The sequence below is a fragment of the Hesperophylax consimilis genome, chromosome 10 (assembly GCF_061612785.1).
Source record: "Hesperophylax consimilis isolate HC1 chromosome 10, BYU_Hcon_1.0, whole genome shotgun sequence".
Taxonomy (NCBI): domain Eukaryota; kingdom Metazoa; phylum Arthropoda; class Insecta; order Trichoptera; family Limnephilidae; genus Hesperophylax; species Hesperophylax consimilis.
The window spans coordinates 26,248,117-26,274,153 of record NC_142845.1 but is presented as its reverse complement, the minus strand read 5'-3'; the positions used below and the strand labels follow the sequence as shown (position 1 = coordinate 26,274,153).

The 26,037-nt window shown below is 32.6% G+C and overlaps 2 protein-coding genes across 2 annotated transcripts in view; one reads left to right on the top strand and one right to left on the bottom strand.

The window, feature by feature from the left end:
- Positions 1-6,567, bottom strand: part of Cap-D2 (CAP-D2 condensin subunit) — a 35,247-nt gene extending 28,680 nt beyond the window's left edge. The window contains exons 1-3 of the mRNA XM_089636771.1: positions 6,346-6,567; positions 5,985-6,098; positions 5,070-5,242 (exon numbers count right to left, since the gene is read on the bottom strand). Coding sequence (XP_089492897.1) covers positions 5,070-5,242; positions 5,985-6,098; positions 6,346-6,463 — 405 coding nt within the window. The 5' untranslated portion in view covers positions 6,464-6,567. The remainder of the gene's footprint in view (positions 1-5,069; positions 5,243-5,984; positions 6,099-6,345) is intronic.
- A 676-nt stretch (positions 6,568-7,243) lies between these two features.
- Positions 7,244-26,037, top strand: part of LOC149420536 (uncharacterized) — a 30,465-nt gene continuing 11,671 nt past the window's right edge. Inside the window, exons 1-2 of the mRNA XM_089636770.1 lie at positions 7,244-7,535; positions 12,484-12,691. Of these exons, the coding sequence (XP_089492896.1) occupies positions 7,419-7,535; positions 12,484-12,691 (325 nt within the window). The 5' untranslated portion in view covers positions 7,244-7,418. The remainder of the gene's footprint in view (positions 7,536-12,483; positions 12,692-26,037) is intronic.

The following is a 26,037-nucleotide window of genomic DNA, read 5'->3' as shown; positions in this document are numbered from 1 at the left end:
TATTTTTACGAATTTACATCAAATATCTTAATTTAAAGGGTCGGCCGCGACGGAAATCAGCCGCGCATTCTCGATTTACACGGAAATATATCGTATTTTTGCGAATTTTTTTCGAATCTGAATTTTAAGAGCCGGCCGCGACGTAATACGGCCGCGAATTCTCGTTTAACGCAGAAATATATCGTATTTTTACGAATTTAAATTCAGATATTTGAAATAATGAGCCGGCTGCGACGGAAAATTAGCGCGAAATCTCGATTTACGCGGAAATATATCGTATTTTTACGAATATCTCAATTTAAAGGGTAGGCCGCGACCGAAATCGGCAGCGAAATCTCGATTTACGCGTAAATATATAGCATTTTTACGAATTTATTGCGAATATCTGAATTTATAGGGCCCGCCGCTACGGTAATCGGCCGCGAAAATAAAGAAATAATTGGTATTAATACGAATTTACAGCTAAAATACCACCCGGATTTGAAGAGGCGGCCGAGAAAATCGATTTTCGGCGTATTTTTTTTTTTTTTTTTCATAAAAATTCGAATTACGTGGGAATTCGTTAATTCGAAATTTGATTTTTGATGTCCCGTGGATTTCGAATTTACGAGGTTCTACTGTATTGACGCTTTGTAAAAATGTTGATAATGATGATCTTTAAATTTTATTACGACCGTACTGGGTGTCCGACCCTTTTGACACTTTGTTGTAACTTTGCTAGCTTTTTCTTTACAGATTTCGCACCTACCTATAGGGGAAAAACCAAGGCGGGTGGCTTACGACATGATTGCGTTGCAAGGGCTATTTAAGAAAATAATAATAAAATACCTACTTATCTAGTTTGTCTTTGTCGGCATATCTTTTGTTACACACGCCGCAAGTAAAAGTAATAAAACACAACTTTGGGACTTCACAAATCGTAAATAACGAATTTCGTTTTATTTTTGGAATTCCCTGATATTTTAAGAATATTTTAAAATTCCCTGACATTTCCCTGATAATTCCCGGTTCGGTAAAATTCCCTGATAATTCCCGGTTTTCCCGGTTTTCCAGGTCTGTGGCCACCCTGCAATTAGACTACCATTAATCCGTTCCAACCCCCAAAATGTCACCCCAGTTATTTTTGTTACGTGGTTTTGAATAATAAAAACGTATTTATAAATGACAAATATTTATTGTACATAAACAAAAAAGAGAATGTAAATAAATAAATTAGATATCCTTACTGGTCTTTGCCTTTTTCGCTACATTTTTCTCGCTTTAGAAATAACCTCCTCCTCTGACTCCTCGAAATCAATTTCTTGCATAACATCCGTATGCTGCTGTGACTGTAACTCTTGTATCTCCTCAGTCGTCAGTTCCTGGGTGTGCTCCTCGACGAGTTCGTTCACGTCTCTCTCTTCAACCTCTATATCCATGGATTTCCCCAGGCCGCGCACGCGCGCTACCGGCCGACCTGCTAAACCGAACTCGTATCTCGAATTTCGCTCGTAACTCAAAGCAAAAAATCACTCGCTCGCCGGCTCTTATCTCGAAAAACTCGTATGTTGAGGTACCACTGTAATTATGTAGTTAAATCGCTGAAGATTGCATAGTTATTTGATGATCTTGTGAGGTGGTAATGTGTCCTGGGTCTGAACTACAATTTGTGTATTGAAATTGTAGTGGATTGTACTGGATAACCCAGGATCTTCTTTTTAGACAATTCCACTTTCTTTGATAATAATAATAATAAAGAATGGTGTCTTCATCACCACTTGTTTATGTAGACATTTTTTAATGCAATATGACAATGACAGACTACATATGAAGTGTTAATGGTTGAAATCGTAAACTTGAATAGCATTGTGAGAGTCAGTAAAACTAATTTTATAATAATTAAAATAAAATAACTTTGTTTGAATACCACTTTATTATATTTATATATATATATTTCTAACTAACCGGTTTCAGTTCAACCCGAACCTTCATCAGGGTTTATAAAAACATACTATATGTATGGTACATACAGTTTATGCGAACCTTCATTAGGGTTTATAAAAACATACTGTATGTATGCTACTGTATATACCGCATAAACTGTATGTACCATACATACAGTATGTTTTTATAAACCCTGATGAAGGTTCGGGTTGAACTGAAACCGGTTGGTTAGAAATTTATATAATAAAGTGGTATTCAAACAAAGTTATTTTATTTTAATTATTATAATTATTTTATACCCACAAAGTGTTTGCTACAAATGAAAAATTAAACTAATTTTAGTTTGGTTTTGGTTTCCTCGTGAGCAAAGGGCTTTAGAGTTAGCCCAAATAATGCACACTTAAGGCCCGAACAAACCGCCGCGATCAAAGCGCGTCCGCGATCCCGTGCACGGTGGCGATCAGATGTTGTGTATGAACTTGTAGCAACGTGTTCACATCGAAGCGTTCTCTGATTGGCCGCGGCGTCCTGTGCAGCGTCTGGACGCGGAGATCGCTCGCGTCCGCGATCAGTTGCTGCTTGCAGGATCTGCACGCTGCACGCAACCTAATTATCTCTGAGTTTGTGGTATTTCTCATGATGTCGGATACAAATACAGAGAGAATGATCAACGAAATTAGCAAGCATCGTTTACTTTATGACACTTCGCATCCAGAATATAAAAATAATAGAAAGAAGTATCAAGGTTGGAAATAAATAGGAGAATTATTGGGATTAAGTGGTAAGTTTTAGAAAAAATATATTTATTTTTATAGGACATACATTTTTATGAATTAATATTTTCACGAATTAACATCTTCTGTTATCACCTAGCGATATTTGTTTATACTTGAGTAAATATCAATATTATATCAGTGAACAAAACTACAAAAAACATTAAAAACACGCCTCTTTTAGAAATTATTTTCTCTTAAAAAATTGTATCAGTAATTTTTTCATAGTCGGATGAAATTTTAATCGCAATCGTATGAATAGGTACTATGAAATAATTTCAAAATGCCAGAGCTCACTATCCTATAATCCCGGGTATGCGCACATCATATTCCCAAAGTTTCATCACATTTTACTTACCTTTTTATAAAAACATGAAAAACAAACCAAAAGACAACCTTAAAATTAGAATCCATAATACAACTTGCAATCAAGAATTGTGCTTCCTGTGCAACGAACTCGCTAATGTCAAAAATATGAAATATTTAGGAGTATCAATAGATATTAATCTTAATTGGAAATCACATATTAATCAAACCACTTCTAAACTAAGATATCTTACCTACATATTTTATAGACTCAAGGAAATTTTAAACGCTGAAAAATTGAAAATGATCTACTTCTCTCTGGTGCAATCTGCAATCACTTATGGCATAATAGGATGGGGTGGTGCACCTGATACATTTATTAAGCCTCTACAAATAATTCAAAAACACATAATTAAAGTCATATATAACAAAAATAAAACATTCTCAACCGACCTATTATACAAGGAATTTAAATTATTTAACATTCGTAAATTATTTATATTACAAACTATGAAATATTTATTTAAAAACAAAAGTAATTTCAAAATAAATGAAAACAGAATGAGCAAAAGAACAAATAATATATTTTACACCCCCCAAACCAATACTAAATTAATGCAGACACATAGCAGTTTCATTGGTCCTCGTACATTTAACCTTCTACCACTACAAACTCAAATGATAAATAAAAAGATAGAATATAATAAAGAGGTAAAATTATGGCTAAATGAGGCAGATATTGAAACGCTTTTACTATAAATTTATTGATCCTTTCTACAACTCACTTGCTGAAACTTTATAAACTATTGTACATAATGTTTTCTCTTTACTTTTTATAATAACTATAAACAAAAAAAAACTTTTCTACTAATGTATATTATACTTTAGGTACTTGAAATATAGTAATCGTTTTATATTACCCACACTCAGGCAGTGCCTTAGTGGGTTTTCATTTCTTGTGTATACTATTTGGTATTATATATTGTGTTATTATATACTATCTATTAATATGTGTAAAGAAATGAAAATAAATAAAGTAATAAAAAAAAAATAAAAATAAAAATAGGATGAACGGTATGGCCGCGCATAACATACGAACAAACAAACATTAATTTTTATATATTAGATTTAATTTACAGTTTTATTATACAAATTAAGGTAATTAACAAAGTGTTCACGTACACTGAATGCATAGTTTGTACTTCTACGATTATTGTTTTCCATATTGTGAAAACCATTTGCGCTCTCATCCAACGGTGGTAGTATATTATCGTAATGCACATTTCTGCTATTCGACCTCAAAAAATTATGTAACACACATGAAGCTTTTACTATCGATGTAATAGTAGATGGTTTTGCCTCCGAGGGTCTAAAAAAAATCGCCATTTTTGAGCCAATATGCCGAAAGCATTTTCCACCACACGCCTTGCTTTACATAATCTATAATTGTAATTAGATAATCTCGGGTTATCTCTTGATTGCCTGTATGGAAATGGACGCATCAGACTTGATTTAAATGGTTCCCGCTCCGAGCTATACCTACCACACAACCGACACGAACGTACGAGTGCCACGGACGCCAGCTGATCGCTAGTTGATCGCTAGTTTGGTGTGAATGGTTCTGCACGCACACAGGACGCTCACCGTGCACGCCATCGCGGACGCAAAATGATCGCGGCGGTTTGGTCTTGCCTTTAGGATTATGTGTACATATAATTATGTTTGCATTTCCGATAGTGATATCCGAGCCAAACGTCTTTGAGAAAGAGCCTTTTTTTTATTACACCTTCTTATTGTTAGCTAGACGATCATCAAATTTGAATTTTCAAAAAGTTCGAAACACCATCCTCTTCTTCCCCTAGTTCTATTTGGATCGGGGACCCATCACTTCGGCAAAGAACTTCCAGACCTGAATTCTAAGCGCTACTTCATTCTCAGAATTTCAAGATTGTATCCATATTAAAACTATCTCAAGATTTGAATCTTGTTTCATAAAATGAATATCCCCAACATGACGGGTGTAAAAAACTTCCTTAATTTCATGCATATAGTAAAATATATAAATACCTCTGCCTGAAGTTTGGAGTCTTTAACCTTCATCAGGCTCGTGTGGAGATACAGGAGCATTTTGAGGCAGTTGAGGGTTCGGGCCCTCGTCTCCGGGTCTATATCCTTCTCCTGGAAGATGGCTTCCAAAGTGCCGCATAGCTGCTGGCACGCTCTCTCTACATACTCAAATCCTGCCACCCAAAATTACATAAAAAATCAGAAAATATTCATTTGACGTTAGATAATATACTACAAATTCATTCTATATAACTGTTTGCTGATCTCACTAACTAACCATTATGCCCTATCAGCAGGGGTAGGCAGAGAGGACAGACTGCCAAACAACTCGTTCTTGGCATACACTCCTTACCTCATTCACATTCATACATACTCTTCTGTTATTCCGACTCTTGACATGCCCCGACTAAAGTATTTGGGTCACTTGATCGTGCCATGTCTTTGTCGGGTGTCCCTGACTTCTTCTACTATTCACATTCGCATCATATATTCTCATTTAACTCCTTTCTTCATTCATTTGCTCTATATGCCCAAACCATCTAAGCGTCCTTTTCCTTAATCTTACTCTTTACGCTCAGCTTTGCGAATTATTTGCGAATTTTCACATTTCTCACACGATCATACTTGGTTTTATCACACATATGCTTCAGGGATCTCATTTCATCAGTCATACTTCCTCTGCTAGTTCCATGCCACACTGCCATACATTAGGGTAGGTACCAGCACTCCATTGTGGACTGATAGTTTCGCTCCTTTGGACAATTATTTGTTATCGCCAATCAGCCTCCATTTGGAGTTTCCTGTAATATCAGCCTTTCGATCACAGATATGAGGAAATCTTTATGAAACCACGCAATCTGTGAGTTCAAAATAAGTCATTAAAAATATTTCACATAACCAAGAGATTTCTCTTACCTTTATTTATGGAGATCCATTCAAGTTTGTTTCCATGAACCAGAATTGAAAAGTAAGTGTCGAAATGTTCAAATATAAAGTCAACTCCTTGGTTAGTGTATGCTCGAACTCCCTCTGAAATAAGTTTTGGTAACATTTTACTTGCTGTTCGTCTCAATAACGATCGTTCATAATAATAACATCATAACAAAATATTGTCATTTGGGCCTGTATGGATTGCACAAAACTGACAATTTTTATAATAAAACATCCGATATTGTAATGTTTAGTTAAATAATTATGGGGAATACAGTAATAAAAATTGAAAACATTTTAGTTGTCATGAAATTAACAAAATATTATAATGCATAAGATAAACAACCTTGAAGTTTAGCAGCTAAAACTCTCTGTTGGACAACATCTTCCACGTGATACTGGCCGACATGAGATTCCAGAAGTTCGTCCTTTTGTAAAGGTATTACGAACTCAAAATCCGTCATTGTCAAAAAATATGTACGAATAACAAAGTCAAAACACTAAACTCAAGCCGATGAAATATTCCATTGTCACATATCCGTTGTAAGTTTCGAAATTTCAAATATTTTCAAACAATAGACAATAAAATTCTTAAGAAAAGTGTTGCCATAGTGTTGCTACTTGCTATTAGTATAGAGATAATAAAGAGGAAGAAAAAATATACTTCCCATGCATAGACTAAATTAAACATCAATGTACCCATGTATTTCAAAACTCTTTCAGTTACATATTGAGTGGAGGGAATTTCGCTAGAAGATCTGAGAAGAAAAACTATATTTAAAAATAACCGGTTAACAAAAAGCAAAATGTATTTATAATGTATGAAAGCATCTACTTAGATCATATCTAAGCAAACAAATTCTAAAACCAAAAACACAAAATGTCTTCGCATTATTTGCATTGCTTTGCCATAATCACTACTTAATATAAAATATACTTTTTCTAGCGTACGGTGACAGAACTTTAGCACAGGTCAAGGTACTAAGATGTCCTGAGGTTATTTAAGTAATCGACTACATCGAGAGTCACTTGGTTCAACACAGATTTAGTTCCGGGGAAATAGTGGAGTGATCATTTTTCTTCCTATTCTAAGTAGTGTCTATTAGATCGGCGAAACATTTTTAGCCCATGAAAGAGGAAAATTTTAATGGCTGAACTCCAGGAATATATTTTGTGTTGTCGTAATACTATTGTCTATGACTATAGTTTATGGTTGTTATATTTACGTCATTTTTACGCAGAAACACGCAGAAATCTTTGGCGAGTTCTTGTTGACAAAATAATGTCAATGCGAGTGGTTTATTTATGATAATGTCATTCAACGCCTTTTATGGACAGATAATATTTGTGTGTACGAGATGGTGTGCCTATAAAGAAATGTTTTAAGTTCGATATTACAAACACAGTGCATTCATCAAAATGAGTTTAATTAACTTAAGTTATATTCTGCTTCTGTACTTATGTTACGTTGAATCCCTCAATGAGAATTGTGCAAATCTAAAAAACCATGTTAGAGATGTTAATTGCAGTAAACAGGTTTGTCAATACGTTTTATTCTGTTGCTTTTTGCTTTAGTATAACTTTAGACAAGATTTTACATGTCTTAACAACCTGCCCAATTGAACTGAACATAAAAAGTTGTAACAATGTAAATATAAATATTTCTTTCCTTCCAGTTTGATGATTTAACTGCAATAAATAATCATTTTATTCGTCTATTACGCCTTAATAACGTCTAATAAGACGATTATATGGTTTTGTTTATAGAATTTTTAGTTTCTTTTTTAATATTCAGTAGTGTCATTGGTTTAATGAAATAATTTTAGTGTGAATGTCCCCACTGTCCCCTTGACCTTAGTTTCTCACTGAACCTTTCTGATATACCTGAATAATAAACAAGTTTAGCATTTTTCCTTCCAACTGTTTTCGTTGAATTTGACCGACTACACAATTGATTTTTACATGAATATATACAAGGTAAAAAACCAAATTTGGCAAGGAAAATACGGTCTACTTGTGACAATTGCGTTTTATGCACATGAGCTTATGCTAAAAATCATCTCAGATTTTGTTTAAATCATATCAATTCATCACCATTCCGGTACATGCAAAATTGGATTGAACTAAAACTAAATCCCCCCAACTCTTCTAGTTTAGTCTTGGATAACTTAAATAAATTTATGCATAAAACGGTAATTGTGTTAATACTGACTGTGGATAATAGTTGATTTACTCATCGAAAGAAAATCAGACGACTTCATGTAATTTACACAGTCTCAAGGGTTAAACTTACTTACGAGTTAAAGACAGTGGTGACTCATGACTTTTGAGTATGCCAGAGTCAAAAATGTTTTTTCAGGAATCTTGGGCAACCCTACCCAAATTTTGCTGATTTTTTTTTTAATTCACAAAAATAGATTCCTTTTTAGCTACATTACCAATAATTTCATATTTTTAAATCTTTACCTGATTCTTGCGGCTCTCGCGTATGTAATCCATTATGTTTCGCTAAAACACATACATTGTGTCAAAAAGTTTTTTTTGTTTTTTTGTAAAGAAACACAAACATTCCCAGGTTACGAATAACCTGACAATATTTGAAAATCTCCTACTACCACCACAGTAAGCGGAAAATGTTGCTTGTGGTTTGTGTAGTGATGGAGGACTTAGCCAGCCGAGGAATTGAACGCACGACGTCTGGGTGGGACCCAAACGCGATGCCAACCCAGCCATTAACCTGGCGTGCTACATAAAGGTTAACATTCTAGCACATTCAAATTTCACGAGCCACCAGTGACTGTTGACTATTAAAAGTTATTATTTTGGATAGTAAATTAATTGCGTAGTTATAAATTGATTAAATTGATAACCCGCAAATCCAAAAGACTGATTTATATCATCTATAATATGCACTTGTTTACAGTTGATTATGTTCAATTGTAAATACCGAAGAGTGATAAAAAGGTATAATATAAATGCTTATTATACTCACTTTATTAGTTGGTGATATTTGAAAATTTTGATATTTATTATATAATAGCTGACGTTTACCCAGTGTTGCTCGACTTTTCTCTACTTTCAATAAATTTAATATCCATGTATTATATATATAAACCTTCCAAAATAAATTCTCTAAATGAGAGTGAAACCCCTATCAAACTCTGTTGCATAGTTTAGAAGAAATAAGCGTACAAACAGACAGACACGAATAGTGACTTTATTTTATACTATTTAGAGATACCAATGTATTGTCATTCCACAACATTCCAGAATGTTCCGGTATGTTCTGGAATGTTGTGGTATACTCTAGAATACTCTTGAATGTTCTGGACTGTTCTAGAAATTTCTAATGGCGAAACTTTCAGCCCTTATATCTTCAAAAGCACGCCCGTCGGTTAAAAACAGGATCCTTTTTCATGGATGGGGGATAGAGGGCTTCCACACCATATGACTCCCTTGATAGTACCGGGACTCGTTTCTGAGTTTTAGCGACACGCACATTGTACACTTATTTTTATACAATATATATTTATTGAATATGTACACTTGTAATGCTGTAAACTGAGGCATATGTGTGGTAGAACTATGTATGACCATATTACAAAGGTGGAAATCAGGAAAGAATGCAAAGCTAATTTAGGCACAATGAACAAGATTAAGAAATCGACACTTAGTTTAAACATGGATTGTCAGGAAAGTGAAAGAAGTTGAGGACGCCCGAGGAAAACATAGCACGACCATGTGAATAGTAAGAATAACAGTAGAGTATTATGAGACGATGTATGAATGAAAATGAAACAAAAAGTAAATGTTAAGGCGGAGACAGTCGTGTGGTGGGCGGTCCATTTGCTGCCTATCTCTCCTAGGAAATGGCGCAATGGTTAGTTACATAGTTAGTTTATATCACAGACATATGAATATTAATAAGACTAGAACTTAAGGGTGAGGGGTAAAATCAACTGTTGAAGAACGAAGAGGGTAAAGCTGACTGTGATTTGTCAATAAATCAATCTGACAGTATATAGGCATCTCGCATTATAATATCACCATTTAGTTCTTAAAAGTAAAATCTGCTTTTGAATGAATAGACATTTTTACATGGGAGCGCAAATTACTCGCCACGTTATAAACAAATTTGCGAATTCCAAATTCGGCAAAAAAAATTTCTTCTATTTTCAGAGTCGAATATTTTGTTTACGTATTTAGTTAAGACACTTCTATAAATGTTCATAATTTACTTCCCAGTAACAACGATGCGCACACTTGAGAATCGCTACATTCGACCAATGTTGGAGGGTTGTCACAACCGCTCTGTACCTATTAATAATAAATTATTGAAATCTTTAAGAAAATATATAACATTTCACCTTTAAGAAGATAATAGAAAAGTAAAACAACTAAAAAAACAAATGAAATTATATACACACAGCTTTTACCAGCGATTCCTAAGAGTATTTGGAGTAAAAATTTGGACATCATTTTGCCTTCCGATGACAATTTTTCAATTAAAAACAAAAAACATGTTTTTCTATCACACATCGCCCCTCGGTATAACCTAGCGCATTACGTGATATGCACTCCTTCTCGTTCCAGCAGTACCGTACATACGAAACAAGCGCGTACCTAACACGTGGTCCGTTGCGAGTAAAGATAATATGTGATCGGTGGCGACGTGCGATAGAAAAATATAATAATTTTAATAAAAAAATATCATCGGACAGCAAAATGACACATACATTTTTCATTCCAAACATGCTCACTGTATCTACATTTTACTTCCAAACATACCAATTTTTCACAATTGATAACCAACCATTTATCCTACGTTAAGTGTTGTTTATGAGTTGTGTAAAATTCAAAACTCGTTTAGTAATAACGCCATTAAAATGGAATAAATTTAAAAATGATTGGTTTATTATCCTTTATTAATACAACGGAGTTCCAGCAAGATATAACAAATGAAAAAATATAAGTTCCAAATGATACGATTATAGATTTTATCAAAGCGCAAAAGGCGAAGGCACATCCCTGATTCTTATGCAAACGGCTTTGTATTTTGCGTCCAGATGCAAGCCACCATTTTGCCGTGTTATTTCGTAAAATGCCTCGACCATAGCTCGACGCTAGTTCGAACAAGAGTGATGACGTCACATATTCTAGACTCACGGGAGGCCATACGCGAGCCCAGCCGGCTCCAATGGAACCGGTATGGGGAGTGGGGAATAATACGCTTTTAATCACTTAGGGCAGGTCTACTAATATTCATTTGTCTATGGTTTATATTATGTATTTAGTATTTGCCATTGAATTTGCCTATTGGCTACTCATAACAGGCAGACCTAGAGAAAAGTTACTATAAAAAACAGGGTGATAAAATCAGAATTTTACGATATTTTCATGTTAAAATATTGTAAAATTTTGCAAGCTTATTGATAATATATGATAATTTTTAACCAAATAGACAGCTTATGTTAGCCATATATATTGACCTTGTGCAGAAGCAGAAGCATTGTCATGAATTTTAACACTTTGAGTGCTAAATAGTCGAAACAATATGTATGAAAATGATTAGCATTAATAAATAATCTATTTTTATTTGGTGAAGAATTGTGCAATGATTAGCGGTACATCATTATTAAATTTGTTTCAATTCTTCAAAAATTTTATGGTATTTATAGAAGTAAAGAAGACATTTTGTGTTGAATTTTAACAAGTCAATATTCCCATATAAAGTTTGTTGAGCAGTTAAATCATAAATGTGGATAAGTAGGTACCTTGGCTTTATGTATACCCTCACCGCCATCTTTACTCATACAGGCCGTGGTGTAGAAAATGAACTGATAGAAAGAGACCTGTTTTCGGATTTTTACAGTAGGTTTAGGTAGGTACTAAAAATAGCCTATACCATAAATGAACCACTCACTAGATGGATATCTTCAGGCTTTTTGTATGAAACAAATTGGTCCTCTATTTATCCATAGATATACAAACACGTGTTCTATTTTGTGTTTGAGATGTCAAGATTAAGCGTTGTGCAGTGCGTAATTTCATAATGAACTACTTGACCTTTTGCTTCCGATTGAGAAATAAGAGCCACAAACTGACGGACATCTCACTAATATTCGATAAACAATATATTCAAATCCGTCAAAGCTAAACGACAACGGCATAGTTCGAGATCAAAATCACAAACAACCATAAATGTTCCACTCAGCCAGCACTCACCTTTCAACAGTTTATTCCATAGACTTTCAGAGTTTTTCATTGGTGGATTAGGCAATAATATGACATCACAACATTCATGGTTTCAAATTTCGATTGGAATTATACCCCCATGTCGGTGATACCCTACATACTAAAGATTCTTCTTTCAAATTTTATTATTGGTTTGATTTTATTTAAAAATATGCAGATAGGTAGGTACCTTCTATTTACCACATTTCCGTTATATGAAAGAATCATTTTCGAATTTTTTAAATTTTAGTTGTGGCAAGGCTACCAAAATGGAGGTGGATGCGAAGTAAAATTCTACCCATCAAGCACGGAGGAATGCTTCAACTGGACATTCAATGATACAGTGGACGCCTTAGTTGACCTGGGAAATGTACAAATCAAACCATTTGTGTGGACCTACCAAGGCCATAGACAATACACCGTCTTCAATGTTACTTTCGCTGACATTCGTTGGAATGGTAAGTTAACTTTAATAATCTTCTTTCTAATACGGGCATGAGCCTAGTATGGTAGTTGAGATCATCACCGAAATTTTAATATTTATAAAATAAAATAAAATTATATAAAGAAGAGTGGCAGACTACCCAAATCTACAATTTTTGATGAAATTTTGCACACTTGACCTTCAAAACAAGAGAAAGGTCACTGTATACATCTGCCCGGGCAATGCTGGGGACAATCAATAATTGTATGATCACAATTATTCAATAAATTATTGTATGATTACAATTACATCTTCAATCCATAAGTGTATGATTGCAGTAAAATTAATCAATCAATATTTATTGTTTGATTATCCAATCAATAATTAATATCATAATCGTTATTTAATTATTATTTAATTGTGCAAATAAATTTGTACAATTGCAATTATTGAATAAAACTTTAGGCAGAACATAAAAGAAATTTGATGAATGAATCAATAATATTTTATGTTACAATTAGCTGACATGTACCCGGCGTTTCTCTACTTTCAATAAATATAAAATCCATGTATTATATATATAAACCTTCTGGAAGAAATTCTCTAAACCCCATCATACTCCGTTGCATAGTTTAGAAGAATTAAGCGCATAAACAGACAGACGCGGATAGTCACTTTGTTATATACTGTTTAAAGATATTATTATTCAATTTAACCTTTTGAACGCGTTAATTTGCTCCGTTTTATCTATACCCGTACGCGGTACATATTTTCAAATACCTATGCACGCAATTAAATGTCAAATTATAGCATTCTGGCATTATTTATTGGACTATATAGACAGAACAGATTATTCTCCACAATATGAAAACAAATCCTCGTGTGTCAACACTCTTAGATGTTTATAAAAACAAAAACATAAAATTTCATACAAAGACGTACCGTATCTTTTGAATGTGGTCCCGCCATTCACTCGCCGTGTGTGTAATTAGGCCACTGCGTTGATAGACATAAGTGGAACACCATGATCACTTATCATTTTTAGTTCTGAAAACTTTTTCTCAAACTCTTTTCTAAACTCAACACTTAAAAATTACACATAAATTTTATATCACTTAATAAATATTGTTTTTTAAGCACTTTAGAGGAATCTCTGTCTGTCACATTTTTTTGGAACTATGGTAAACTTTAAAACAGGGTTCGATACATAAAGACACACCACATTCTTTACATACGTATCTCGTTAACTGCATTTTTTTATTTTTCAATCGGCATACACGACATCGTCTACGCGGTTTTTTTATTTTGCCAGTTGATGGAATCAATTCGGCCATATGCTTAGCGGCATATTTAGGCAAAACCCGAAACGGGTTGAGGTGGGCTGATGTATTAGGCTCTGGTATTTGAGAAATCTCTGGTTTATATTTCTCAACTAACCGCCATTGTTGAATTTTCTTTAAATTGTACAGAAACGCCGGATTGAAAATCATCAAATTCGTGTACTATTGGAATATGAGGTCCAGACACCCAGGAGTGTAGCACTTCTTCACTTACAGACTCATTCGCTTGAGTTTCTGTATCTGAAAGTTCCGAAGGTTCAAATTCATCTTCAGACATTTCATAATCAGAATCCAAAACGTTCAATATATTTTCAATTTCATCATCTTCCAAACTATGGGCCATTTTTTATCCGAAAAATCAAATGAATTAAAAAAACTAAAAACTTGTGAACGTTTCCTAATAAATTTTGAAATAGTATATAAAACACGAAAATAACACGCACTTTAGTAATATATAACTAATACATATATATAACAAAATATATTTAAATTAATAAAGTATATAGTAAAGTCAATAACTCAGTTTTGTAACACAGTAAAATGTTAAAAAATATGCGCAATCGGCACAATATGGTCACTCGTGGATACAGTAAAATTGAATTTGCTAGACGAAACACAAGAAATCAAAAAAAAAATTGATTTCTGAAGTGAACAAATTAATTTGAATTTTTCGTAATAATTCAATATTACAGCAGAACACAGAATGTTATCGGCGCAGATTCCATAAAATCAACTCGGCGCGCGCAAGCGCAGATAACATACTAGTACTAACGCCATCCGGTGACAAAATTGTGAACTAAAGCACTCAAAGGCGCGAAGAGGCGCACTTGATTATGGATCTTTTTTTATGAAATACAATTTTATTTTTGAGAAATACTTGTAGATGTCAGCATCGTGATAGTTCTACGAATGTCCAAGCGAGCAAGAAATACATTTATGACGAAAGAGCGCTGGAATATCGGCCGTCAAAGTTTCCGTATCAACTGTTGATACGGCCGCGTGTGAGTATAGACTTTTTGCCGTAACAACAGTTGATACGGCCGCGTGCAAAAGATTAATGAAGGTGTTATGTTACAAAATCAATGTTATGGTTAAATTGATGTTTTTCTGTCATAAAATACATGTATATCCAATAGTTATTCAAAGTGGTTATTCATGGTCATACAAACAATATCTGAAATTTTTGATGGTGCTAATTGAGAAATGTAAAAAAATAGCAGTTTTTGATAAATTGTAACTTAACTAACAACACCTTCATCTACTCAAATCTTCAAGTATCATTACTAATACATAATACGTTTCCTAATATCATCGGTGTTACATTTCAAAGATGTTATTGATATTGTAACAATTTTATAAACCAATTTGCATAATATCATGCACGAATAATCTCGGTCTGGTCGTAGGTTAAAAAGAATGCCGAATGTAAATTCGCTATTCTATGATACATTGGGAATAGATTAAAGTTATGAAAGGTAATATCTGAAATTTTCGATGGTTCTAATTAAGAAATGTAAAAAAAAATTGCAGTTTTTGATAAAATGTAACTTAACACCTTCATCTATTCCTATTTTCATTCTACCAAATGTTAGTACCTGGCATCGTATTACCTACACCTTTCCTTTTGATCTCCTTTATGAATATTATTGTTGCCCACCGACCCAATTCCTACCTTTCCTATGCCGACTTAGTTGAACTTTAGTTGAGTTGAAAAAATCGTCCTGTCAACAAAGTTTGATTACTGAGCCCCCTTTATCGACCGTGTCGAAACTTAAACGCCATCGTGAGCTCGCTCATTTTGATGAAAAAATTTTGTTATATTGTGTATGAACCAGCGCAAAGGATAGAAAACGTGGAAGAATAGAAAAAGGTAAGTCGGCATATCCGAACTTTCCATTCTTCATTCTTCTCGGTGCTTTTCCGTTCCCAACAATTATCATCTCTAAATAGTATAAAACAAAGTCGCTATCTGCATCTGTCTGTTTGTGCGCTTAGTTCTTCTTCTAGAATTTTATTCGAGAAGGTTTATTATGATTATAGAATGTAGAGAAAAGTTGACATTTTGTAATCATCGTAAAAAATATTTTTTCTGGCGCTTACATTGCTAACGCTGGCTAAACCTTATGAGATACATTAAAATGATGTACTATAGAATTGTACATCTTAAAAAGGCCTACAGAAAAGTACGCGATGGTACATGTCTATTTTCTAAGGAAAACCCCCAGCAAGGCCGGGTACTCGTCAACTAGTTGTTAATAATACGCTTCCAAATACCACCGGTGTTAGTTTCAAAGACCTTATTGACAATCTAACAATTTTCTAAACCAATTTGCATAGTATAATGCACAAATAATCTCGATCTGATCTGTGTGGGTCAAAAAGAATGCCCAACGTAGATTCGCTATTCTATTATACATTGCAATTACATACGTATGAAAGTCTTAAGACGTATATTAACGTGACCCTGTACTTATGAGTAGTTTAAATAGATTTACAAGTACAAAATACTTTGCTAACATCTAGCCGCGCGCATGTATTCCACGTCAAAAGATAATAAGAGTGATTTATTTCTGTTTGATGTTGTCTTGATGAAATCAAAATCAATCTTTGACTTCAACAATGACTAATGTCTTGGGTTAAATTTATCAGCTAATGATGAGCGATTACGGTAACCTAATAGGTTCTTATAACCTGCTGTTACGATGCATCAGTTTTGTATTCAAGACTTCACCAGTATAAAGTTGATTTATCTCAAGTTCGTAATTATCGATGTAAAATGACAGAAAATCTATGTACATATTTACAAATGTTTGGGGAAAACAAAATTATAAGGAAAATATTATTTCATAAACCTTGAAAGGGAATATTTAATATAAATATTTTGCATGGTCATTGCTTTTGCAATTATCATATTAGGCTTTATGATAAATATGAGATCTGTGCATTTAATATCCTCTCTGCATTTAGTTAATTTTTATTTTGAATATAAATACAAACATACAATGATATAAGATTCTTTCAGTATTGCTTGGTGAAACTCTGCCAGAGTTGAACGTTTGAAATGGGCTTAGCTATGTTTAATGACCGGATCTGAAAACCATGATTTTTTAAACCTTTATGATTTCAAATAATAAAAACATAGAAAAATTTGCATGTCTTCAAATCCATAAACATAGCAAAAGAAATCAAAAAATTCGGTCTAAATATAGCTTTCAAAACCAATAATAACATAGGAACAAACCTGAAAAACTCTAAAAGTAGAAATCCTAAACTTAATAATAGTGGCATATATGAATTAAAATGTGACCACGCCGACTGCAATGCTACTTACATCGGACAGACGGGAAGAGCTTTCTCAACGAGATTCAAAGAACATATAAGTTGTTATAATAATAAAAACTCTTTTTCAAAATTCGCAGAACATCTCTTAGAGAATAATCACGTCCCTCTTGACTATAATGAACTTAAACCCTTACATATAGAAAGAAAGGGCCTTAGATTAAATTTACTTGAACAATTAGAAATCAATAAAACAACCAATGACCCTAATATAATATTAATTAATAAAGTAAGGAAAATTATTTCTTCCCGCTTCTAAGTATGTTCACAAAACCTAAACAATATATCACATTTAAATAAATTAATAGCTGCTACATCATTATTAAACAATTAAGATAACATTAATGTGCGGAAAACAGACTTCAAAATACCCCCACAGAATATGAAATCTATTGTCACATTTATTTTATTAGTAAATCAGTTTAATCGGTAAATAAATCATTTTAAATTGGAAGTGGGTAAAATTGAATCATATTAATAAGTCCTCTAAACGTGGTGTTTCTGCTATCGTGGTACGAGAACACGCCGTCAGATGGAATGCAGGAAAACACTTCTTCTTCTTGACATATAAATTTATTAATTCACAATATATAATTGCAGAGGATCTTATTTTCCTCTGCTAAAACTTAAACTGAAAGAAATAAAGGTCTAGTTTCCTCTATTCTTCAGTTTTCCCTAGGTTTACATAAACCTAGTAATTATCTCACGACTGACTGCCTAGGTACGCATGTACCTACCAGTTATTTCAACACTCGCTCCTGCGTAGGTACGTCTGTACCTACCAGTTATAGCAACACTGCAATACTGTCCTTTTTCTGGGAGGTATCTGTATTTAAACTAAATTCTGAAGGACATTTTACCAAAATAAAGATGTTCCACCCGCTCGTTGGCAAACAACATTCTTAACATAAAATAAAATGCACTAAACTATTCTTAATGATACAAACGTGACTTAAACAATACAAATATTTTAAAGGGATTATTTTAAGGGACATGAAACTTTATTTGGGGTTTTTATTACTATGGGACAGGGGTGGGAAAGGTATTGGCAAATATTTTTAGGCATAATGGTTTAACTAGGGTGATCATAAAATATAAAGCGAACAGCCCTATTTGAAAGCTGCCGCCGCTTGCAGTAAAATGTCACTAATTCTTAAATCATAAATGATACACAAACAAGACAATATCTTTATAAAAATACCAGGCCAATGAATTGTTTTATTGTAGGGTCGAATCTGCAAATGTGGGAAACTACACTAAACTTGAAAATACGAACTGTGGGAACTGGCTTGAAGGTTAAATTTTACTGAGCAATATGTAATAGTCGCATTCTGGAAGATACACGTGGTTCTAAGCACAGTTTGAAAATGGCCTTGAAAGTCGAAACAGCTGTAACAATAAATTTTAAAAAAATGTACACTAGTTTACATAGGTAAAATGTTATAAAAATTAACTCACTAAATATATTATTTTTTTTTAATTAATGGAAAAATTCAGATGTTTCGGCCATTATTTATGGCATTCCCAATTAGCGGGAAGGGGAAGGGGGTGGGGATACAGAGGTGAAGTACCTGGATATTCAGATCTGGTTGTTATGCGGGGTGGAAAGGGTATTTTGCAAACTAACTCCGCTTAATAGCCCTACCCGTCACTGACGCCGAACATCTGGGTGGATATAAATAATTAAAAAAAAAACAAAATACAATACTTACTGCTTTTTTCACCATGTATTTGTAGTGTTAATTCACATAGTAAAAAATGGTCGCTGATTTCGTTACAGTAAAATTGTTATAATATTAATAATTTATTATTCCTTGTCACCATTTGACAAGTCAGGTTAAAGTGTAAGGATAAAATTTGTATCAGGTATTAATCAAACCACATTCCTTCTTAAGATCTTTCATTTGATAATAATCAACAATGTCAATAAAAATTTGTGTTTCTTTTGGTTATCAATCTGCAAGTTAAGTATGGCTGAACCTGATTTGTTTGCAATGAAATAAATAAATTTTAATTTTCCACAAGAATGAGGATAGTAAACGTGTGTGCAAAGCTGGACATGGGCACCAGGGGTTCAAGACACATGCATTTGTACTAGTCGAAATAAGCAAAAAAAAAAAAATTTTATTGACAAAGATTGTTGTTGCTGCATGATGTCATTATCAATAAATGTCTAAATGTTATCAGTAATCCTTGCATATTTGTCATGATGTTTCAAGTGCCAGATAAGCTTGTCTTATCTAGATAATGTGTAAATATTTAAATATATTATATTAAACTCCTTTGAACTATGTAGGTAAAATTGAATACTGTGAGCTCTGTCAAAATTATTGCAACTATGATATTTCTTTCAAATTTATTGTTTTAAATATTTTTTTGCGTCTTCTGTTTTTAAATTAGAATATTTAATACATTGTCTTTATACTATCTTTAAAAAGAATGCAGTACTTTATGTAAGAATAGACTTTCAAATATTTTCCCATTTACATGATCTAACCAATGATTATTCTTAATATTTATTTATTTATTTATATGTATATATACGCCTAAAAAGGTTTTTACATAAAAGTGATACATGATGCAGTGTACATAGGAGAATATCTGTATTATACAGGAGATACTTACAGTAAATAGATGTAATCCATTGTAAAGTAGGTACAAAATACACAATTGTAAAATTGTGATTACAAGTATAATGAGAAAATATTAAGAAATAATTTAAAAAAAAAAAAATATGAAGCAATATTAGTAAAACGTAAGAGTAACATAAAGTAAAAAAGAAATTACAACAACACTACATATAAGACAAATCATTGAAACTAATTTATCAACGCTACTCTAATTTGTAGGATTCGACAAATTGTTGGTATAGATTATGCTTAATTCTATAAATGAAGTCAATAAATAAATCAATAGCACCCCCATACTTGTTGCCCAGATCATGCATCATATTGGTTAGTGAGTGTGTCTGATAGTTGGTCGTGTATGTATTGCAGAAGAATGTTATATTTTGTCTTGTATTCCTAGTCGGCACATAGAGTTTAATAGTGGCAACGATGGCAGGTCTATCAATTAATTTGTTAATGACTCTGTGTAACACAACCAGGTTAAAACATTAAAACTAATTTACCAACGCTACTCTAATTTGTAGGATTTGACAAAGTGTTGGTATAGATTATGCTTAATTCATTATGAGGTCATCAATATTATCATTCTTTGTTGTTCATATTTCATGCAACATCTTTAATACATTCTTTCACATCACATTGGTGTTTTGTATTAATTAGTATTGACTGATTTAAAAATTGTAAACTCCACAAAAGGGGGGCTCTGAGGGAAATTATTCCCCTTAGGGCTGATGTTATCTTTGGGTCCGCTGAAAAGGAAGAGTGAACACGAGTCTTAAAGATACCCAGGTTGAAAGAGGGAGGAAATATGATGCATCAATTCTGTTATTGTTTTCTTAGATAAAATATTTTCACCCTTTTTTTAACAGTATATTGGTAGTAACTGCATAAATTTATAAAAATTTAATTAATGAAAATGTTACTGTTATTTTTCACTAAGATACAACGAAATGAAATTGTGCGCATTTTCTTCAGGAGTAGGTTCCTTGCTAATTAACTTCATTAACATTCATACATACTGTCTCACGCATTTCCTTCTGTTATAGTGACTTGAAGTATCTATAATGTATCGAAACTATGTTTCCTTGCTATTAGTAGTCAGCAAAAGTAATTCATAACAAAACTATCAAATGTAAATTATTAATGACTGCAAGATAACTTGTGACATGCATGTATGTATTTTTAAGCCCATCGGTTGTGGTTGTAATGTGGTAAACACCTTTTATATTTTCAATGGTGACATTAATGTTGCTCATTAATTCATAATTTCACCTATTTGAACATGTTTTTGTAGTGGCTAACTTCAATGTGTTCCGAGAAATGTGTGGCAAAAATATATCACTTGATGCTATCATTAAAATCTTTTTATACATATCAGTTAATTCAAACAAAGTGACAACACAAGTTAGGAATGCCCGAGTCATACATTTCTATCAAGAAGCTCTGACATAATAATTTTTATTTTCACTATTTAAATTATGTAACTATCACGCAATTTCCCCACAAGTAGGCAGAGAGAATTGACTTCTACACAACTCGGTCTTGGCACACTTCTTTTCTTCATTCACATTCATAAATTGTCTCGTATACCTGCTTAACCTTATCACCTACTAATCTATTTACCGTCCAGCCAAATATTCTTAGGCATTACTCCAACGGTTCTAATTAAAATGCTTGTCACCATACAAACGCTTGCACGCATACTTAATAGGAATGGCTGCACGACCTTTTTCATACTAAAGTAAATTTAGATTTGATGCAAAATACTTGACCTAACTGAATAATTATTTTTTTAATCAAAAGGTAGCAAATGTCTAGTACTTTGTTACTTTTCATTTCATTGTGTTATAAATTATAAAATGCAGACCATTCTTGCCCAACCTACTTTGTAAAATAATGAAATATAAAATAAAACATTGTAATAGAAGCGTTTTTGGAGGATTGTGATCATCGCCAATTTAAATGGGTTGTTGGCTAAATGATTCTGTGGTTCTCCAATCTGCAGAATCCAAGGTTGCTTGATTACTCTCGGTGTGTAATAATGAGAATTCGGATAAATCCAATTTAGTTTTTTATTTTAACAAAACTCACGTTACAATAATTTATGAACAAATAAATCGCGTACGCTAGAGGAGCTTTAGGGCTAAACCGACGACTAGACTGCTAGAGACAGAATAAAATATTTTCCGCGCGAGGTATCGCACGCAGGCTTACAGTGATGCCAGCCTCACAAGAATGTGGGTAAAAATAATGTTGTCCTTATTTTCGAGAGATGTAAACTACCTATAATTTACCCTACACGATTTTTGGCTCTAAATTTTAAATTTATGTACAATAAACTTTCCAACGTAAATCAGTTTGTAATTTAAAATTAAAAGCCCATTTTTAAGCTTTTTTTAATAGTTAATATTTTAATATATTTACATAGAAGGTAGGGCAAAATTATTTTCTTAAATAATTATCATTAACTCGCAAATAATTGCCAAATTGCCTCTAAAACCGTGAAAAATCGATTTCTTTAATGGCCTACACTTTATAATTTGAAAAAAAAATAAAATAAAGTAGTGCATTTCCGTACTAGATATTGCTACACCTTTAAAAAAAATCAAACTGCACAAGAGTCCCAACTGCTCTCAACTGTCTCCAACCGATCCCGAATTGGGGTATGTTTTGAGGATGGAGGTAATGGGGAGAGGAAGGAGATGGGAATGATAAAGGTTGCGAAGTACCTGTCTATTCAGATCTGGTCACCAAACACGGCCAAAATCATTTCAAGCAACATTTCAATTTTGGATGGTGGTCTTACACCATTCAGAGTATCTTCCACTTTTGATTAAAAAAAATTATTATTCAGTTTTCTTGGATATTTGGCCTCAAATCTAAATTTATGTTTTGTATGACAAAGACCACATAGCTGTTCCTCTTAAGGTTTTGTATATGTATTAAATGAATTTTGTTTAAAGAATTTCATGAACTAACAAATATCTTATTCTGCAATAAATAATATAAAGTGATAACTCAATTAAATATACGCGTTAGAATTAGAGTGACTAAGTCGGGATATGACAAATAAATGATAATTTTTGTTCTATTTATGAAATGGAAATTCAATGGCAAATGTATCAATTTTAACTCTTTGCACGCGGCCGTATCAACTGTTGTTACGGCAAAAAGTCTATACTCACACGCGGCTGTATCAACAGTTGATACGGCAACTTTGACGGCCGATATTCCCGCTCTCTTTCGTCATAAATGCATTTCTTGCTCACTTGGACATTTGTAGAACTATCACGATGCTGACATCTACAAGAATTTCTCAAAAATAAAATTGTATTTCATAAAAAAAGATCGATAACCAAGTGCGCCTCTTCGCGCCTTTTAGTCCTTTTGTTTACATTTTTTTCAACGGATGGCGTTAGTACTAGTTTGTCATTCACAACTTTTCATAACTAAGAATGATAAGTGATCATGGTGTCCCACTTGTGTCTATAAACACAGTGGCCTAAGTACACACACACCGAGAGTGGTTTATTTATGACGCCGAGTGAATGGCGGGACCACATTCAAAAGATACGGTACGTCTTTGTATGAAATTTTATGTTTTTGTTTTTATAAACATCTAAGAGTGTTGACACACGAGGATTTGTTTTCATATTGTGGAGAATAATCTGTTCTGTCTATATGGTCCAATAAATCATGCCAGAATGCTATAATTTGACATTTAATTGCATGCATAGGTATTTGAAAATATGTACCGCGTACGGGTATAGATAAAACGGAGCAAATTAACGCGTTCAAAAGGTTAATAATAAACACATAGAGTAAAATTGCGGTTTCTCCAACATGCACCTTAACACTCACTTAATTGACTGAGTGTAGCGAAGTCCTGTTTCGACTCCACTGTTTGGAATTTCGTCTGTCTGTAAATTTGTTTGCAAGTGTTGTTTCCGTTTTCGAAAATCTGCTGCACCTACTTAAGGCTAACTTCAATTGAGTTTTTCAATATTATGGTACCTACCTGCCTGAAAAAAGTTTGATAGAGGAATTGTCATTGAGTTAGTGTCGTTTCTTTGGACAAATTGTATAATTGGTTATTTAAAAATATTCAAATTTACATTATATATTACATGATTTATTTACACACTTCATGCAGGCGAAAACAAGGTTTACATTCGAGAAAATGGACTTTGTTTCAAACAGCTATATCTTTGAAAGTAATACACGATTTTAATAAAAAAAATTGCATAGTTACTTACCACATCCCAACTAGAAACTCATTTTAAACATATATTGCCCTTGGTATGGTGGAAATCTCTGACCATTGAAAACAACTGTTGGTCATCAGAAAAAAACCACCTCGGTTTCACTCTGAATAAATATTTTTCATCCTTATTGGACTTCTTGAACCCCATACCTTTTTCCCACCTCTTAACTTCTCGATTGCCGACGCAAAATTTTTTTCAAAATTTCAAGCTGATTCTATTTTCATAATAACTTACTTGTTGTTTGCAAAATTATCTTTTTGTAAATTTGTATTGCATCTTACCAGATGATGTGTCTATATATTTAAAAAAAAATAGTAAATAATCTATCACAAGTAGTTTTCCCTGAATAGCTACTTATATTCAAAGGTTTTTTTAATATTATCCTTTAATAGGATGCGATGGTAAACAAAACAGGTAAAACTGTATTTTAAAATAAAAATAAATATCACTGAGATTTTGTTTTGTTTATTATTGTTATAAATGAGATATTTAAAGATAATGTGAATAATTTTTCGAAGAAAACTTCTTCTAACTGCTTTTCACTTTGTGATGGCATTATTTATTTTTTATTAAAACACAAATAACATTGTTTACATCACTTTATTTCGATACAAAATCTCAACATGTTTCATGAACCAAGTTCACTTCATCAGGAGCACAAGTATACTAAAGTTATAATTAAAATTAGGTCTAGAAAGAAGAGGTAGAAGGAGTGGGGAGGGGTAAGAGTGGGGGAGGGTTATTCAAAGTAGGAATTAAAATGTCATTAGACGGGAAAGACCGGGTAATTGGGAAAATATTTAAAATGGGGTTTATAAAAATTTTTTGTTTATTAATAATATCTGCTTTCATATTCACGTGTTTTCTTATTTCTAGGATTTCAAAATTATTGATTTGAGATACCTTGTAACCAGAATGTAGTATTTTAAAACCTGAATTAATATCGAAAGTATGGTCGTTATTTAATAAATGATCCGCAAATTCTGATTCACAGTTTCCCTTTAAAGCCCTAAGATGTTCTTTAATTCTGATCTCAAAGTTTCTATTAGTTTTTCCTATATAAAAGGAATTACAATCATTACAGTTGAGTTTATAAACACCTGATTTTTTAGTTTGACTATCAATATCTTTATTATTAAGAATATATTTTTTTAATTTGTTATTCGTATAAAACGCCGGTTGAATAGTGAAGGGGATGTTTTTATTTATAATTTTGGAAGTATCATTATCTACAAATAGAATTCTACGCCATTGTTTGTTTGTATCTTTATAAATAGGATAAATATAAAGTTTAAAGAATTTATGTTTAATTTTTTTATTTAGTATTTCGTCAATTTATTAGGATAGCCGTTATTAGATGCTATTTGTTTTATGATATTTAATTCTGAGATATAATTAGGATCCGACAAAGGAATCGAAATTAATCTATTAAGCATAGAATGGAAAGCTGCGACTTTTTGAGAAAAGGGATGATTTGATGAATTATGAATGACAATATCAGTGTACGTATCTTTACGGAAAATATTAAAATCTATTTTATTACCTTTTATTGTTAAATTTAAATCTAAGAAATTTAAACTCTTATCTATACCTATTTCTAATGTAAATTGAATATTTTTGTGTATTTTAAATAATTTAAATAAATAATTTAAATAATTTAAATAAATAATTTAAATAATTTAAATAAAATACACATATATATAGGAAAAACTAATAGAAACTTTGAGATCAGAATTAAAGAACATCTTAGGGCTTTAAAGGGAAACTGTGAATCAGAATTTGCGGATCATTTATTAAATAACGACCATA